We start from the raw sequence: 19,660 nt of genomic DNA on the forward strand, positions 1-19,660 counted from the left end.
TCATTTTCGGCTTAATATTACACTCTATCATAGACATAAGTTTGGAGTCATACTCCCGATAGTAGGAACTTATGTTCTCGATGGACAACTAATGTTCATTCATTTCATTGGTACGCAGCAACCGTCATTTTCTACATTTTCAGCGACAACCTAAACCGAACTTCCGCAATTTTTATTTCACTATGATCCCTACTTTAATGTCTATACACAAATCAAGTATTCGACGCCGCATTACCAGCCGATTAGTAATGATTATGTTCATATTATCTATTCATTCACATGTATAACTGAATGCTGCATCATCCATTACCTATAAACACTATTCGATTACTGCAACTAATATTCTATTTCCATTGCACTGTACACTAGAACATAGAGTTTAGAGCTAGTCTCTCAAAGATACACTCTTGTTCGTCACATCCAAGTCAGTCTCACCCGCCGTCATCGATAATCATATGTATTGGTATTTTTATCACGCCTTTATACGGTTTTGTAACAAACGAGGTTGAGCGCATATCCCTCTAACTACACAAACCACGATAGGCTGCATGACCATAAAGGAATACGACTCCGCAAATCTCGTCTCCGCAGTCACTATCCTGTTCCTCTGGTCATTCTACTAATACATATTTAACGATAACTCGACGCACACGACAACGTACGCTGACTTCGCATTTTATTATCATTATCAATTGCAGTACAGCAATGAATATCAACCGCTGATGCAGTTATCATCCTACGGCTGGATTATTTTTTATCCCACATAAACTCCAATCGTGTAAATTTGAATCCACTCATCGCCAATCAACGCTATTTACTCTCCTGCGGCTTATCGGGACATATTCATATTTTACTGTTTTTTATCATCATATTCAGCCGGCACCACAGACCAATTTCTGTTTTACTCTATTTTCACTATATTTCGAATTGCTCATACGAACCTGTTATTTTATCATTCAGACAGTCACGACATAAATGCACGTTAAACTTATTGTACGCTTACTAATTTACCCATAGTCACATGCTAGCATTTCAATTTTTGACTGCATAGTGACAATACTCATGTACATTTTTAGATACGTATGACACTTTCGTTTAATACGCTCACCCCACTTGACACTGTAATTTATCAGGTATTGTACCATTTTTTCCCACATTTTGACGTTATCCACATACCGCTTCAGTGTTATTTTTCGAAAACAGACATTTTTTATAAATGTGCTATTTTCTACAAGGGGGCTATGTAGTATCTGTTGTTATGTTAAGCCCATATACTTTATTCTAGTTGCTGGCCAAGCCAATTCACCTGTACATTGAGTCATATTTTGATCTTGTTCATTATTCGCTTATTAACCTTGACTATACTTTTATATGAGCATATATGTGTACACTTCGTATCTTATTCATCATATGTCTGTCACTCATTTTTGTCCGACTATAAATGTTGATTAACGCTTGCTTAAAGTGAGTTGGCTTCCCAGCCATCTCCAATACGCATTATTTTCGCTTCGCTCTCGAGTTGGCTTCCCAGCCATCTCCAATGCGCATCATTTTCGCTTCGTTCGCTTCATCACTCTGATTCTCTGGCCAAATCAATGACTGTAGAAAATATATGTATCCTAATTCCATTCTCGTATTTGACGTATTTAACTACGTTGTTCACCAACGCGGATAAAGTCATTTATTATATACGAGTATAGACGGTATCAGATTCGCGACACTACAATCTTACCAATAACGACTGAGAACTGCTGAATTCCACGGTATTTCACTAGTCTCGCTCCCATCATGTTAATACAAGCCAATATGTCCTATACAGACATACGAGATAAATTAAAAACGGGTCATAACCAAGTTAATCCTCTTAAATTCGGTCTTACAAGTGATGTATTTTTAGTAGAGTAAATATGGTTAGATTGCTTTGTGATACCATGTTACGAGTAACAAATATCCCAACATAAATGTATTTATGTACATTTGTTGTTTTACTGACTAAAACTGACAGTTAGTGTTCAAATGCTTTTTCTACGGATTCAGTGATTGACAGAAAGCCACTTGCTATTTACACCATTACCGTACCAGTGGGTTTAGATGAATACAACACACCGTGAGAAATCACTAAACTGTTTGGAAGACCTTATGTTTATGAAATAAGAATTAGTACAAAAAACACAGTGACATATATGAAAAATAATTGTGATGAATTCTCAGAATGTAGCATTTTAGAATGTTGACAATGTTTCGCCTACGTCTACGTGACAAATCACGATAGACACTAAAATGTGACGAGAATAACTTAATGAACTACACAAATTTTTAATGTAAAATAAGTCAAAAGAGTATCAAGTAAATTTATTCTTGCTGTTGTACCAAACCAGTGATCATACACGTTTAAAATATTGTCTTGTCACGTATCTTGACAGTGCAACTGTAGTGTTCGAATGAACCAATGACTCCTTTGTATTGATAACTGTTTTGATTTTGAATTCAAAATACAGTACATTCGTTCGTGCTCATCTAATACTTCTTGATTAAACTGAGTTATTGCCGGGATTACTAGTTTACTAGTTTATAATTCAAATACTCTTAAACATCACAGCAACTCAAGTATGTTTTTCTAATCCCCAATCGAGAGACGAATTTTCTGGAATAGCCCATTGTAAAAACCCACTGCATGATGTGCTTCGATGGGTAATCAACCAATCTACTTGGTGCTAATCCAATCAGCTGAATTCTTATATTTACCTAAATCAATAAAAAGTAGTCGTTGACGGTCTATCTGAGAAGCTTTACTATATCATAAACTCCTCTAAACTAGCGACCTTGTAATGGTCTGTCGACACTACATAGATGAATTTACTCACTACCTCTCCATAAAACTTGATTTTCCCAATTTTTTCTGCTTCTGTTGACTTGGATATTATATTACAATTCTTAATGCTATTACTTTCACGTTTTCATCAAATAATTTGTTTTGTGTTACTATGACCAGCTGAAACAATACAAAGATAAGTCAGATTTTGTCTATCTAATCCTACTTCTGAGATACATGTTTAAAGAAAGTCATTTAGTCACATTTTCCATTAATCCGTTCATAAACCAAAAAATGTACAGGTTTCTGATGAATAGCGACCCACTTAGAGAATCTTCGAATGAAAATTCTGACTAATCACAAATATTTTGGTTCTTGTATAAATCAAAACTGCACAAAGCACCTACTAGTTACAGTAATAAACTAAATAGGCATAGGACTCCAGTGACATGAATCTTGAAAAGCATTACAGTCATTAGGAAAACAATCAAGTGAGTGTATAAGAGTTGCGTGTAGCTTGAGTGTGTTATTCTGGTGCATGTCTTTTAAGTATCAGTTGATTAACTTTCACGAAATTTATTTTAACTCAAAGGTACAGATAATTCATGTCATGCACATAACGAATGATAATCTGATGTGGTTATTTTACTTGAATGAATTTTCACAATGCAAACAACATTGGCTCATATTTTTACTTAATTTTATATTGTTAAGAGGTAATGATATGTTGCAATTAGTGATCCAATAATTATGGTACAACTGAAACTTGGATTTGTGATGATACCTTCAAGTAAGATTACTGTCACGGGGAATTTATGAAGAACTTCCACTTTCTATACATTCTAACTGTTTGGAAATCACTGTTAAATAAAAAAAGAGGAATGTCAACTAATAACATTATTTTCAACGAATTCTCACCAGCTTCTACAATTACAAGGTCAAATTAATGATTAAAACGAATAGCCAAGTTTAAGCGAAATGCATATTTCAAGAGTCGACGAATTCACGATTGTTTCCTGACGTTTGTAAATGTTGAGAAGAACAAAACAGTGCACAATTGAATTACGTTGTAAGTCTAATGAATGCAATCGACAAATTTCTCACGAGTCTGAAAACATGTTAACCTCAATACTAGTTGGTAAGTACTAACAAGGAGCCGAGTTCTCAGAAATAAACTTAAATGTATGTCATACCAATACTGCATTATCCAAGTATATTCAGGATTTCACTCATGATTAGATCGTCATCATCTCTCAAAAACGTCTGAGACGCGTCTATTTTCTTCCAGTATTCGCCATTCATGTAAAAAATTGATCGAATCCAAAGAAGGTACCTTGTCACAGGTAATGAATCATAACCAAAGTGCAGTCTGGTACGATTGTTCATCAGCCCAAATTACCAATGGTTGGAATGTAACACTATCAGATAGTATAATTTCTAAGTCATTAATTTCAATCGTATGAGATGCACTTTTACCACACTAAGAATTTTGGTCAGTGGCTCGATTCCATTGAATGAACCCACACGGTGAGATGATAGTCACCAATACAACTGGAAGTAAGCTTAATATACACAATGAAGCTCACAAATATTTACTCAATAAAAATAATGTTTATTGATAATAAGAACAAAATCTCCAAACAGTCAAAATGATGAGGAAGTCAGTAAGGTAAAATAAGCGTCGTCAATAAAGAATAAACTCTATTAATTGAGACATCCGGTAACTTGCAATAATACGTAACGGTTTGATGGAACTAAAGTACGTTAGATAATTCAACAAATTAAATGATATCAAAAAATAAAAAAGGCACGAATTGGGAGAACATGAATTTTTCACACAAAGGGACGTTTAAATTTGGAGAAACGAATGAACAGCAACATCAAGTTTTCTCAACCTTTCACGTGCACTGAAATCTTTTGCTCCCAAAAACACTGAGCTGGATAATACTCTAGCTCCAGATAGGTTTACCAAATTAACACAAGCCTCGAGAATTCTACCAGTTACCAAAATAGCATCCAACAGAATTATAATGTTACCAACAATGAGAGCATCCCTTCGAATTTCTACGGTATCTTATGATTACATACGAGTTGTAAGATAATGAAGGGCATATTTTAGAGCTAAATTGAATAAAATTAGTACAATTATTCATTAAAATTACCATTCATGTAACAACAACTTACTCTATTTCATTTATTAACAAAACTATCCTGTGCGAGATCCGCCTTCAATTCAAGAAAACTATCTATACTTCGGTCAAGATGTTGGGTTCGTTCAGATGGTGGCCAGGTATATGAAACTATTGTACGGAAAGTGGTTGGGGCGTCGATATTACCTTATTTTCTTTTATTGCAGAGTAAAGGACTGTCCTATACTGACGTTTTATATCCTAATTTAACAGAATTTAGGACAAAGTAACATGTATTTGCCTTTAATGTTAACCACTGTTGATGCCAGTCAAGTAATTTTCTAAGATCACGTTAGATCCAAGTCAAACAGAGATTCTGTTTTCTACTGATTAGTAACTGGAACAGATGAGTTGAGAAAATGAATAGGTCATAAGAGAAACTTGATACAATGAAAAAAGAAATGGCTTTTTCAAAGTATTTCAGTGTGATTTAACTCTGGTTTGGAACTCATTGTATGTACACTGAAGGACTTTATTGAAGTCCACTAAATCACAATTATTATGACTCAGATGACTTTAATATACCCTAGCCATTAAGTGGTAAGATCTATGATATCGTTCCTTCACTCTTGAGCTCCGTAATAAAAGGAACTCAACCAATTATAACTTTGCCAATTTAACTAGCAAAAGCAAAACGGCATAGCGGAACTTTTTAATGTTTTGAGTAACTAGTCTGTTGGATTTAGTACGTCTTTGACTAACTATATGGCTTGGATTCAAAGAATAACAATTTTAGAACAATATACATACCACAAACTTACGGTTTCATAATCGTATTTACAAGAGAAACAAGGACCTAGGAGTTCTCCTGCTTTCCGAATAGGGACGAAGGAGCAGTTCGGACGAAGGGCAAGTGCTGTCCTATGGAGAAAAACGAGCGACTCGAGGCCTACAATAATGTCTATTTTCTAGCGTACTATAAACAGGGTTAAAGGTGCCACAAGTATTTTCAGTCCTGACAATGCCTTTACACGTAATACCTTTATAATCGAAATGCGTCAACTCAGTCAAATCAGAAGACAGAAGTGAAGAGGTTCGAAGATATGTTTGATAGGCTATCAATATATCAAGAAAAGATCAATCTAAGTCGGCTAACGGTCGTAGGAGGTGTGGAGCACGTCGTACCTACTCGTGATCTGGTGCAGATGTGTGGCCAAGAGCATTCAGTTAGGTGAGTCCATTAAAACTAATGCAGTCAGCATCAAATGTCAAAGACTTACAGAGCTATTAATTTTGAGAACTTATTTACCGCTACAGGGTATAACGCAATTTATTTTAAATTTACGCTTTATCTCGGATGCAGCCACACAATATAATCCACCCAACAGATATTGAGTTAAGACAGGATTTCTGAAAGCATGGAAAAAATCTCAGTACAGATATAATCAGAAATATTATGAAAAGAAACAAATACAGAAAGAAAACACCTTTTACTGGGAAATGTGGTGCGATTCCGATATGTGAGTCAGTAGCATTTAGTCTAGACTCACAATCAGACATTTTAAGAAATATAATATAACTGCAGCATTCATGGCTTAGTCGGGTTACTGTATATACACTTGATTCACTCAACCTACAACACAATCCAAATGATCACAACAGACAGATAGACACCTAGAATCTCAGGTGATACAATTTGGAAATGGAACAACGAGTTTACTGTTAACAAAGAATTCAAAAAATATGTACACACTAGAGAGTATCACTGTGCAGTACAAACAGAAACGTAGTAGTCTTTACTGTGGTTGTACACTTTTATGAAGATTAAATTCTTCTAAAGAGATTGATAAATGAAAGTTGACCGTTGAATGTTGAAGTACAAAGACATAGGATCCAAGCACAATGAATAAAGCTTGTTTGATTATCAACATGAACAGGATGGTGGTTGAACCTCTAGAGGTAAATTAGTCCCCAAAATATTTAGTTCTGCAAGTCTTCAGCATGTAGTGCTGACCACATTAGTTTTACTGGAATCATCTAGCTGGAGGCGCTTAGTCACGCATCCATACCAGATCAAGAGTGGGTACGCCATGCTACACATTCACTTGAATTATTAGCCAGCTTAGACCAAACGTTTACTTGACATACTGGTAGCCTTCCAAATATATCTTCAAACTCCTTCACTCCTGTCTCCCGATTTGACTGGGTTGGCATATTATAATTTTAAAGGTGTTACTGGTTAATTCGTTGTCAGGACTCCGTATGCTTGTGGCATCTTTGGTTGTGAGCCTGTAAATCAATAACCTAAATTACCTGTGTCGGGTGATTTATTCTCAAATAACAGTCTGCTACATGAGGCATGCCGGTTTACAGGCAAGATCAAAGTGTTACAGACTATACAGTCTTCATTGCGGTGAGTTATCCAGCGAGTTTGATATTTTATAAGGTACACTGATCACAAAGTAACACTTCCAATATATGAATGTAAATAATATTAGTAAGATCCGTATTGCCAATATGACAGTTGGCGCACTTTATGGAAGTTATGTTGCGATGTGTAACTGACAGTCGGGAGTAAATCCACCTAAATTTGGGAGCTTCTATACACCGTGACCTTATATCTCTCTGGGACATCTGAGGAATTAATGATGGTGCAGGACGAGGTTACCCATTTCATATGTGTTTTCGGCGGCATATATCCAGGAGCTAAAAGAGGGTGTAGTGGATGTCGAGTCGTGGTTGACTATGATCACCACCACAGGGTGACTACGTAACAGTTGCTAGGTTAGACGCCTCCGAAAGTCGAATATCAGGAGGCAGTTGAAGGTTGTGTTAAGACGTGTTTGTTGGCAATCTCGTGGGATCGAAAGAATACCGAGATCATGCCAAAGTTAACAGGCGAGACTACTGAGCATACGTATAACACAAAGGATGCTATTACAGATATACATTTGTTAGAGTAGGTGCAAGTGAAAGTGCGACCACCACCTCATGGACCAGTCCATGGCATACGATTAACTGTTGCGCGTCGGTCGTTCTTGACTTTGACGGATATGGATGAAATGCTTGACATTCAGTGACCCCAATGCCGGTTGATTTGGCCCCTACAATACTCCGTCACCAGACTCAACGGCCGTCTGAATCGGTACCAAACATTTTGGGATTAGTCGCGCGCCGGAGGTTGCCAAACGATTATTATGAATCCTCAGGGTATTGCCGAGCTGTAAGACGAATGGAAAGGAAGTGGCAGAAACTGGCCGTGAAACAGCGAGTAATAATAAATTGTTAGAACTCTGGTTGGATGTAAAGCGATTAACCATAGAAACAATAGAAAAGATAAGGTTTTAAAGTTCTATCAAGTTGCGCTGAAATAAAAAGCCTTGACAAGTGATTGAGTTTGTAGTGACCGGCCAGTCTCGATAAGAACACGATTGGAATAACGGAAACAATTATTATTATTGTAACCAATTGTACCAGAGATTGTTTTACTGTATTTGTTTAACTGTATCAGTTTCACTTCTTGTTCCGCGATCCGCCTTGTTTGGTTCGAGCTTGCTCACGCACTGCTTATTCGCTTGTACTCTTTGGCACGTCTCGGTATTATTTCGATACCACGAGATCGCCAATAAATATACTTGATCTGGACTAGTAAAGCCTTCTGATTTACGGGCTATCAAGGGAACCAAGTCGTTTTTGGACGCGTAATCGAATAGTAGTGGTGATCATAGTCCGTCCACGACTCGACATCCACTACAAGTTCATCAAATGAGAAACGTTAAGTTTTCCGCAAGAGTGATGATTATATAGTGATAGTGGGATAAATGTAATGTCAGTCGATGCCGATGTTTACACTACCATTGGTTTAAGGCGTAAAGTCAGACAGTGTCGTTGACAGTTTCTGTTCATAATTGTGGAATTCTGGTTATATCTATATTTAACAAACTAAGTGTAAGTACAGAATTGTAACTGTGAAGAGAAGTGATTTCGTTGTATGAAGCTACTGACCAGTTTGTAGTTAGAGTTTGAAAAGCCAATGATTGCTGTTATAATCAGTAAGGGTCTTAGACTACAGATCGAGAGTGATAGTAACGCGATGAATTCTTCTAAATAGGATGGTAAACGGTGAGTTCTGTGTATAAGTTCAATAACTGAACCGAAGATCATCAAAGAGAAAGTAAAGAACCAACAGTGTAACTCTGGATTCATGTCAATAATACCGGTGAAAAACACTGTTAGTGTTGGAATGAATGCGAAAATATCTTTTTCATTCTGCAGGGGATTCGGTCCATTGTGTAAACCGGTGGTTTGTACGGATGATAGTATCGTAAGACCACCCATTGGACTGGACAGGTTCCGAGTCGTCAAGTATTTGAACATCCAACTGATGTACCGAAATCATTTGTTAGATAACAGCCGCGAGGAGACAATACTTCACGAAACACAGAACGACGTTGAAGTTGGTTAACCATAATAGTTCGCATGTGTTATAACGTCAAATCGAAATAACACCGTTCTTACGTATACTGACTGTTAAACTGAACGTTTGTTTGTATATTGTTAGTATAACAGTTGGATGTGTGAATAAAAACATATACAAAGGCTATGGTGGGGTTCGTGGAAAGTTTCAGAGGTTGTTTAGATGTTTTCCCAACTCGTATTGCATGTGAATAGACCGGAAACGGAATTAAAATGACTTTCGTGTAATAGGGAATTCGAGCCATGATTTACGGTGTGAGGTAACAGCAAATATAAAGCGCATAGTAAACATTAATTAAAATGATAACCACCAATGTAACTGAAATTTAGAAAGTTCAGATAACATGGCCATTTCGTAAAAAGCTAATGCGAAGAGCTTATTACCTAGCGTTACGTGATATATTACGTACAACAAAGTGTCTGTTTAGGACATGGACTAAGATCGCTCGTGTACATGCAATACGTTTATCCACAGTACGTTGACTTACGAGTCATAAATGTATACGGTTTCGGTTAAAACCTGACGGCAGTGACCAAATATATGACTGTTCTACGTGTAATTAACTACGAAATGTTACTAGGCATCATAAACACAGTGCGAAACAATTTAGTGCAGTTACGAAACTCACCTGGGTAACTCTGGCTTCCAAGTAATTAAAATTTGAAGTAGACAGTAGTTCGAATCTGCATTATATACGAGGTGCTGTTGATTAAATTCTTGGATCAACACAGCGTTGTAGACTGAACTTGTATAAGCCTAAAAGTAATTTAAGCTAAATATGTACCATTGCCTGACGAATAGTCTAAACGTGATCCAACATTGCAGGAAATTTGGCCATGGAACTCAGGTACTGGCAATTAGGCAGGCAGTGGTCAAGTAATTAAAAAATTCTAGTGGATAATTTCTGAAGGAAAGTGGTTGATAGTGATTGAGCAGAATGATGAATTCACAATCGACAGTTAATGTATACAAGCGGATAAATTACAAAAAGTTGTGCGTTCGTGTTGCCTTGTGGCTATTTTTACGAGTGGTCGATATTGTAGCAGACATATTACACACGAGCATTTACATGCTGCAAATGTTTGTAAAAGAACCACGATAACCGATTATAGTCGTAGTTGATTAGTTAGTTCTATCAATTGAACTAATTATTTAAGTTTATATACTAATCAACACTAATATGAAGCAACGAATGTTCCCAGTAATTGATTAACATAGGCGACGATAAAAATAAAAAAGAATTAGTACGAGATGTAATAATAAAGATTATGATGTTAGGTTGTGTTATTCTAAGTCTTAATCACCAGTGTTGAATATCAACGTAGATGACCTCTGTGGAGTGATTTAAGGCCTACTCGAGCTAGACGGGGACGGTGTGACAAACTAGCTAACTTCGTAGTCACACCTCGCTGTTAGCATCTAACATGGATTACCCCTTCAACGTATTAAAGTACTATGGCTTCATTGAAGACCATATATACAAAGGACGTTATTATGGAAATATATTGGTATGAATGAGTACAGAGAAGATGGCGAGATCACCATCACTCGCACCAGTCCATGATATACGATTAACTGATGCGCGTCGGTTGTCTTTGACTTTGAAAAGCATAGATAATCAAAGGCCCAACTGCCAGATCATTTGGATAGGGCCCAGTGACATTTCACTGTCACTACACTCCACAGTTTGAACTGTAGTTGACCAAAAGAATCAGCAACCATTGTCCTTCGTATTTCAAGCGACAACTAATCATTTCACACGTTTCATCTTCTGGGGATATTTTATCAACAACGGTAAATAGGATTTAGGGGTTTTCACCAAATTCGTGAAAAGTTTGTTAGTTTTTCTCAACGTTTGGGGAAAACCCCCAAAGTGTTGTAAGATTCTGAGGAAATATTGGAGAAAATTCAAGACGTTTGGGGTTTTTGTGTAATTTTCCCAGGATTTCCCCCAAATTTTCTATTGCGGCTTCCCCAAAAATCACCCAAAACGAGGAAAATTCCCCTCAAAATAGGGGAACCAATATGCCACTGATACTCGGAGTTTTGGCAACGCCTTTACACGTAATACCTTTATAATCGAAATGCGTCAACTCAGTCAAATCAGAAGACAGAAGTGAGGAGGTTCGAAGATATATTTCATAAGCTATCAGTATATCAGGAAGCGTTTAATCTAAACTGGTTAACGGTTGTAGGAGATGCGTAGCACGGCTTATCCACTTGTGATCTGATACGAATGCGTAAACGAGCGTCTTCAGCCATATGTATACATTGAAACTAATGGAGTCAGCACCAAATGTCGACGACTTACAGAACTGTTTATTTCGGGGGGTTATTTGCCACTCCTCCTCTACACTTCTGGATTCGATCGGCCCTTAGTAATGTGAAACTTACACTGACACTGGCTTGTACGCTATGGTTTTTAGATCTCTTTCCTTCTTGCAAATAAACACCGATAGCACGCGTTAGGCTGAAGTTTACCACAACTCGACTTCGCAATAGTGGCAGTCGATTTGGCAACCAGAGCAAAACTCATGGCATAATCTACTTGATTAATAAAAAATAAATAATAATATAACAAATTCAATGACTATATGAACGTGAACAAGACCGTTATTACATTGAGCGATACATTAGGTTTACTTGGAAACGTTGGATTTAAATTCACCTCACGCGTTACGTAAAGTTATCTTGATTTGACCGATTTTGGAAATATCTATGGATTGTCGTGGCGATGTACCAATCGTTTTACGACTGTTTGACCTTTAAGTGCTCAGTAACCTACATCAATGAATGAAGCCACTGGGTCGTTGCCGAAGTCATCTGATCGTGAGTCTAGGCTAAAAGCCATTAAGTCAGCTGTCGGGATTATACCAGATTTCCCAAAACAGGGCATTATTTTCTGGTACTTTTCCATACACATTAATATGTGCTTAAACTAATAAAGGGACTTTTTTGGCGTTTTCAGAGACCCTGTTTTAACTCAATATCTATTGGATGAGTTATATTATGTGGCTACATCCGAGATAGAGCGTAAATTTACAGTAAGCTACGTTGCACTCGATCTATTGTACGTTAGAAAATCAACGTTGTTGTGGGTCTTGAGTCACGTGGTTTTTTACTTGGACCAGCACTTGCCCTTCGTCTGAACTGCCCTTTCGTCCCTATTCGGAAAGCAGGAAAACTCCCAGGTCCTTGTTTCTCTTATAAATACGAATTGGAATATGGAAGTGTAAGTTTATATCGATGCTTTGTAACATAAGGATTATTATTTATGAAACCAAAGCCGCATAGGTGAATCAGATTCAGATTTTTGTAGTAAAGATAGAAGGCCCACAGCCTGTTATTCTTTTTATACAATGCTTCTATGAGTGTCTATTCTTCTCTTGAGTGAGGCAATCGAAAGTGCGGACACCACTGCTTCTGGTAACAGGTTCCAGGAATTGATGAATCGGTGTGAAAAACTATGTCACAGGTATTTTGTTCGTTCTTGGCTTTTCTATTCACCTGCTATGTTCTCTGAGATGTCTCGATCTAGTGGGAAGAAAAAGAAAGGATATGTTAGGTCCAAAATCATTTCTAAGTATTCTGTATATCAATTGAGTATATATACTTAAGTCAGTTATAAGTGACTTGTGCCTACTTTTACTAATCGAACTCATTAGCCAGCCATAGTTGCTTGGCTCTGTGTTTAGTTTCTCGGCAATAGTAAGTCTGGGGATCCAAAACAAATTTCTGGCGTCTCATCATTGTTACTGTATAAGTATTGGAATCACCAAATTTACAGTCACTGACGTTCAGTTGTCATCCATGAAAAACCGATCTTGAGTTCTTCAGTGTATTTCAAAATGAACAAACTAAATGCAGAAGTATAAACAGTTATTTGCAGTGCACTATCGTAGATATGATCTCATTTGTGATAAGTAAAATCAAATAAAATCATTTATCTATACATGAGTTGCAATCTTAATGAGTGCTTTTATTAATATTCAACACAACCTTAAAGCATATACTGTATTTTCTCAATCTATTTGTATCTACAGAGCATTGTAGAAATTCAAAAGGATGTTCTCAAACCTGATGATAATGTAGTTCTTTTTGATGATGTTTTGGCCACTGGTGGAAGCCTTGAAGCTGGTGTAAAATTAATAAACTTATCTGGAGCTAGAATCCTATCCAGTTTGTTGTTTGTGGAACTGAAAGGTTTGGGTGGACGTAAAAGGATAGAAGATCTTGACGTACCTGTTCACACACTCTTTCAAGCTTAAACACTACTTCTGTAAAAAGTATCCTTTCTTAATTCCTCCCTTTCTACTATTAAATGTAGTTTATTTTTCCGACTGACCTTAAGTACTGAAATATCGTCCTATTAAATAATAGACTGTAGCTAGTTATGAAATGTCATACTTCGAAATACCTAGTTAATAAAGTTCAGTTATGAATATAGATTCTTATTTTATCTCATTGACTACTTATCATTTCTGACGTTAGCCATTTGTTAATTATGTTAGCATTGTCAATAAACGTTACTTTTATTGTATATATGTTTGTGAGCTCCACTGTGTAAATTAAGCTCATTCTCGATTGTATGGGTGACTATCAGTTCACTGTGTAGGTTCATTCTATGAAATGAAATCACTGATCAAAATTATTAGTGTAGTGAGAGTGCATTGCATACGATTAAGGTAAATGATTTGGAAATTATACTATCTGATATTGTCACAGTCCAACCAGTCTTGTTATTATCTAATTTGATTAGAGCGTAGTTTCGGTGTGCTATGGTGCCTTGACCCATTGTTGTGAGTTCAGCATTGAATATAAGTTATTACCTTCGTAAACTGCTTATGCATGTACATCAGATGGGTGTTTTGCTTTAGGACATTGATTCTCATTATATGCATGTTTATTACAGACCTGACGTGTGTGCTCCAAGTATAGCTAGTTCCACAAGCGTCCATTGTGTGGGTTGGTGGATGTTAACATAGGCCGTCATTTCATCAGATTAACTGTAACGGTTTGTGTGGTCGTGAAGATGGGTCCAAATGTTTGGTGTTCTAGCGTGGTTATGTCGTATCTGCAAAGTGAATACTAGTTTTTTAGTGCTATTTGGGAATGTGATACCATTGCCAGAGCGGAATTGCAGAGAAGGAAATTAAGATAATCACTGTGTTATGACGGAGGATTTAGCGATAAATGAACAAGGCTTCTGGTTATTAGAACAGAACACTGATCGACGAGTGATGTGCAGTGACACGATGTAGCAGGGTGATTTCTTCTCATGAGACCAGATTGCTGACGTATGTCGAATGAACAGATATGAGAAGACGAATTAGCTATACAGCAGAGTAGGTTTCTAACTGAATAGTTTAACACACTTTGCACAGAAGTAATATGACTATACTTCATGAACGTTCGGACAATACCAATTTTGTAGGTAGCTCACTCCGGTGAGTTCAAACTGGACAGTTCTGTCTAATTTATGTGTGTCTTGTCATTATGATGATCCCGACAGTAGCTGCTACCTTGACATGGTGGTTGGGCTTGCCTATCGTGATGACCCAACCGGGCTATATTGGTTGGAACATATGTTCCTGTAGGTTCTACCGTGCCAGGCAGGTTGATTGGAGAACGGTAAGACTAAAAGCGGCAACCCAAGGTCTGCAGGCGAAGTCGTACTGCTGACTGTAGGGGGGTGAGGCAATATTAAGGTGTTTCCCTCAGACAACCAGCATTTGCAGTGGTGCTGCCTTCTCACAAGGAAGAAAGGGGTCAGGAAAGGTCAACCCTAAATACGTCATACCTCACGGATTTCTGTCTCCGGCGGTAAAGCCTTTTGAAGGATGGAACTAGCACGTTAGAAACTTCCCACAAAAAGACCGTGCGTGACCGGCCTCAAGCAATTGTCCGTTGGGCTCTGCAGCCGGTAAGTGATATCAGCCCTCATACCCGTAACAACACACGAGACCAAGTTGGTCACATTCGAATCCTTCCTACACCTTCTAATAACTATCTTATCTCCACGACCAACCCTTCTCAAGTTTCATTATCACCTCGCGCCGCTAATGCAAACGATTCGAGCACACGGGACGTTATTCCTGAAACCACGCTCCAAACTACATGTAGGAGCTTTTAAACCTCCGAACACTGTGCCAAATAGGACAACAGGCTTCCTTAGCTAGGACTTTAGAATCTCACACCATCGATATGTGGTGCGTCTCCAAAACGCGCATACAGGATCCGAGTAGTGTCATTCATTTGACCTCACCATATCAAAATAAAGAACCAACTGGATACACGCTTCGTGTATCTGGAAGCCATGATGCTGCTTCTGTGGCCTCTCTGGCGTGGGTACAGCATTGAGTCCTAGGGCAGAACTAGCTCTCTTTGATTAGATCCCAGTAGACAGTTGTTTATGCGTTGTCCGACTGAACGGAACAGTAAGGACTCGGAAAGATAGGGATAGCAGGAGGCTCTGACAGGTTCAGCCCTGAGGTTTTTAAAGATGGCGGTTCAGTATTTGCAGCGAGATTGACTGAAGTCTTAGGATCTGGGTACTGGAAGTAATTCCCTCTGACTGGTCTCAGTCTATAAGAAAAGACAAAAGTCCTCTTGTAACAATCACAGAGGGATCAGTTTGACTAATATAGTGTCTAAAATATTAGCTTCAATAATACTTCGATGTCTAACTAAACCTCGTGAAGAGCAAACTTGAAAAATCCAGGCTGGTTCCCGACCTCGACTTGGTTGTATAGACCAGACATTCACACTACGTCAGATCCTAGAACATAGACACACATTCGGACGTCCCACAATAATAGTATTTCTCGACCTTAAGGCAGCATTTAACTCCGTTGATCGTGAGGTTTTGTGGCAGTGTTTGTCACTGAAAGGAGTGTCAAAGAAATACATTAACCTTATGCAGGTTCTCTACTCGAATACAACTGGTCGAGTTAGAGCTTATGGCAAACTGTCATCAGAATTGATTACCTCAAGTGGTGTTTGTCAGGACTCTCCATTCTTGTTTAACTTTGTCGTTGATGTGCTTTTAGAGATAACACTTTCTCCATCTAAATCTCCAGGAGTTGAACTTTTACCGGGAGGCTCACTTGTTGACTTAGAATATGCCGATGACATAGTTCTATTTGGTGAAGACGCTGACAAAATGCAGAGTCTTTTGACTACTATAAGAAACAATGCAGGCATGTTCGGGATGCGATTCTGCCCCTCGAAATGCGAAATGTTGCCTCAGGATTGGGTTGCATCGACACCTGAACTAATGATAGGGAGTGAAGTAGTTGAGCGTGTTGACAGCTTCACTTATCTTGGGAGTCTCATCAGCCCTTGTGGTCTGGTGTGTGACGAAATCTCAGCACGGATACAGAAGGCTCGTCTAGCTTTCGCCAACTTGCGCCATTTATAGCTTAGGCGACCAAAGGACGGGTTCACTGTGCAGCAGTTCGTTCCATCCTACTTTATGGCTGTGAAACATGACTGGTTGAAGTGGAGGATATTCGTAGGTTATTGATATTCGACCATAAATGTCTTCGAAGCATTGCTCGTATATCCTTGGACCACCGAGTAAGTAACGCAGTTGTTGGGAAACGGGTATTAGGTAAGGATAGAAAATCAATTGACGAAGTAGTGAAACTTCACAAAATTATGACCTGAATTCTTCATGTCCCTATCTTTTTTCTTTTTCCCAATTTATTTCACCGTATTATACTCCTTGAATAACATCTTCAAACCCTAATCTTTACAAATTACTGCTTATACATTTACTACATCTACCACTATGGGATTGGAATCGACATTTGTATCTCTGTGCTAATGTGGTATGGTAACTTGAACTACTGTATTTACGTACGAAGTTCTACGTTGTCACTGGCTGACTTGTCATGATAGATCATCTGAATTGGCAGGACTTCCGAATTAGTCAATCGACACGTAACATCACTATTGATAGCACTAATATTTCGACTCGTTAGCTATTGATCGTGTTAAAGTTCACCTTCATGTGCTGATTTTGTGTGGTGAGTTGGGCTGTCGAGCATCTGTACCAGATTGCAATTTGGTTATGATTCGCTACCAGTGACGATGTAAAATGGTACACTCAATTTCCACTTCAGTCAATTGCAACACATATTTTAGGAAATTGTCCAATCTACGAGACGGAAATGCATTTTCATACATCAATTTCGGAATCATATTAAGTTTACCGCATATAGTGAATTGAAAATATATTTGTCAAAAATATAGGCAAAAGGCAGGAGGATCAGTGGTGTAGATATTTATCAGAGTTATCGTTGACATGATCTCATTCTGTTTGCTATTAACATGAATTCTTCATCAGACGTATAACAACTGTGTGATTTGATATTTTGTGTTTGTACGATTCCCTATGAATGCCTGAGTTGTACAAATTTAATTTTTATTCGTTCTAATAACTAGTGCAACAAAACAAGTGACAGTCAATCGGATCATTGTGAATTCTCGATAACTCTGGTAAGATCTGACAACAAACGATATGAGAGTATCATGATATTGAATGTAATAGCTTTAGTTTATAAATGATTATGTGTTTTGTTTGTGATTGTTATCCACACAAGTGTTGAGATGATGTCATGTGTGTAGTTCCGATATTGTTAATTAGAATTATCAACACAGTGTCTTCAGGTAATAAACATCCTTATTCTATTTATTAACTATAAGTGTCTGTAAATAGTTTGTCAGGAAGTGACGTCGGATAGATATTCAGTGGGCTTGTAGTTCTTCATCAAGGACAGACTGTCTATCTAGCTGAACTTACTCTGTGGTATTAACCACGAATTGAATAGCTTCGATAAACCTTATATGCTAACAAGACATATTATCCTTGACGTATTGCGTAATCACCATATTAATAGGCGTTATGAATTTTGATTGATTACAATGACGTTATTTTCCTCCACTCCAACGCTATCAGCATTTATTCCGAGTAATGAATATCATTCATTCGGTTCATGATCCTATTGACGTTATAATTACTTCCGATATCCATGTAATTTATATAAACATTCAAGAAAATTTCATATTCTGTGCATATTAGTGAATGTACATTTCAGATATTAATAGGACTGGATTCGTCGAAAACAATCATAATTTTGATTATGAAATCAATTCATGGTACTCGAACTATAGAACTAGCAAAGAATTTATTGAAAGTATACTCTTTGTTTGAAGTGATTCAACATTCATGTCGAAAGTAATTATTGTACGCAGCACTTTTTGTGGAGATAATCTTGATGTCAAGTATTTTGTACAAAGATTATACTATTCAACAAACTGTTTTCTGGTCTCCAAACGTAAAACCTAATGGTTTGAATAGTCGGCAATTTAGTTAATTATAGATGGTTCAGAAGTAGGTATCTAGATTAGTATTATGTTTAGTGAATATGTTAAATAGCGATTAGGAAAGGTAGAATGTGTGGGCAGTTGAACCTTCAGACATCCAGTATGAATTGAAGAGCTATAACACCTAAATTATGTAAAGCGACTTTACTCCCCATTTCAGAATTCAGATAGGTACTGAAAAACGAGCGGCAGTCTTGTATACAACCACGTCAGCGGTAGCTGAACGCGATGTGATCAACCTTAGTCCAGGTTTGAGATGCAGAGGGAGGGCGCTGGGTGGCACATCGGCGATGACTGTGCCGGTAGTTAGTGCTAGCCAGAAACAGGTTGTGGTCTGGGCACAGTTGCGGTAGACGGTTCCCGTTATTTGACCGGTGACCAACAATTCTCCATCAACCACCTAAACCACTCTTCTGTGCCTAGATACCTGACTTGAGCATTCAAGTCTCCGGCTAGTACTACGATATCTGTCGAACGCACTTTCTGTAGACGAACTGCTAACTGGTAGTAAAATTCATCCTTGATCGCATTCGGACCGCAATGTGTGGGACCATAGGCGGAGATGACGAATAGATATCGTTTCTCACACCAGTTTCTTATCACTTTGATGGAACCCTCTAATTTAACAGCACATAACCGACTGTTAATGCGGATCCAGTGGATTAGTGCTGCCTCAGCTCTAGCACCTAGTGTGACACCGAAGCCAGCAAAACCAGACGAAGATGCCGCAGGGTCCCCGAATAGACGCACTTGAAACAAACTTTTCGAAGCGACAGATGGAGAGCGAATTCGTAGTACTTCACTAGAGTCTTGAATACGGGTCTCGGATAGACAACAGACATCGATATTATG

General features: G+C 37.9%; 2 protein-coding genes across 2 annotated transcripts; one reads left to right on the forward strand and one right to left on the reverse strand.

Annotated features, from left to right (window-relative positions):
* Positions 1-4,661: 4,661 nt before the first annotated feature.
* Positions 4,662-6,501, reverse strand: Smp_151260 (putative adenine phosphoribosyltransferase; the record flags this gene model as incomplete). The annotated part of the gene is made up of 3 exons (XM_018789723.1): positions 4,662-4,885; positions 5,759-5,890; positions 6,429-6,501. 3 exons carry the CDS (start codon positions 6,499-6,501, stop codon positions 4,662-4,664), a joined length of 429 nt encoding a protein of 142 aa, XP_018655137.1.
* Positions 6,502-12,111: 5,610 nt separating this feature from the next.
* On the forward strand, positions 12,112-13,962 carry Smp_054410 (putative adenine phosphoribosyltransferase). The gene is made up of 4 exons (XM_018789724.1): positions 12,112-12,323; positions 12,366-12,462; positions 12,498-12,650; positions 13,462-13,962. Exons 1-4 carry the CDS (start codon positions 12,208-12,210, stop codon positions 13,684-13,686), a joined length of 591 nt encoding a protein of 196 aa, XP_018655138.1. The 5' UTR covers positions 12,112-12,207; the 3' UTR covers positions 13,687-13,962.
* Positions 13,963-19,660: the final 5,698 nt, after the last annotated feature.

This window comes from Schistosoma mansoni, chromosome W (assembly GCF_000237925.1).
Source record: "Schistosoma mansoni strain Puerto Rico chromosome W, complete genome".
Taxonomy (NCBI): domain Eukaryota; kingdom Metazoa; phylum Platyhelminthes; class Trematoda; order Strigeidida; family Schistosomatidae; genus Schistosoma; species Schistosoma mansoni.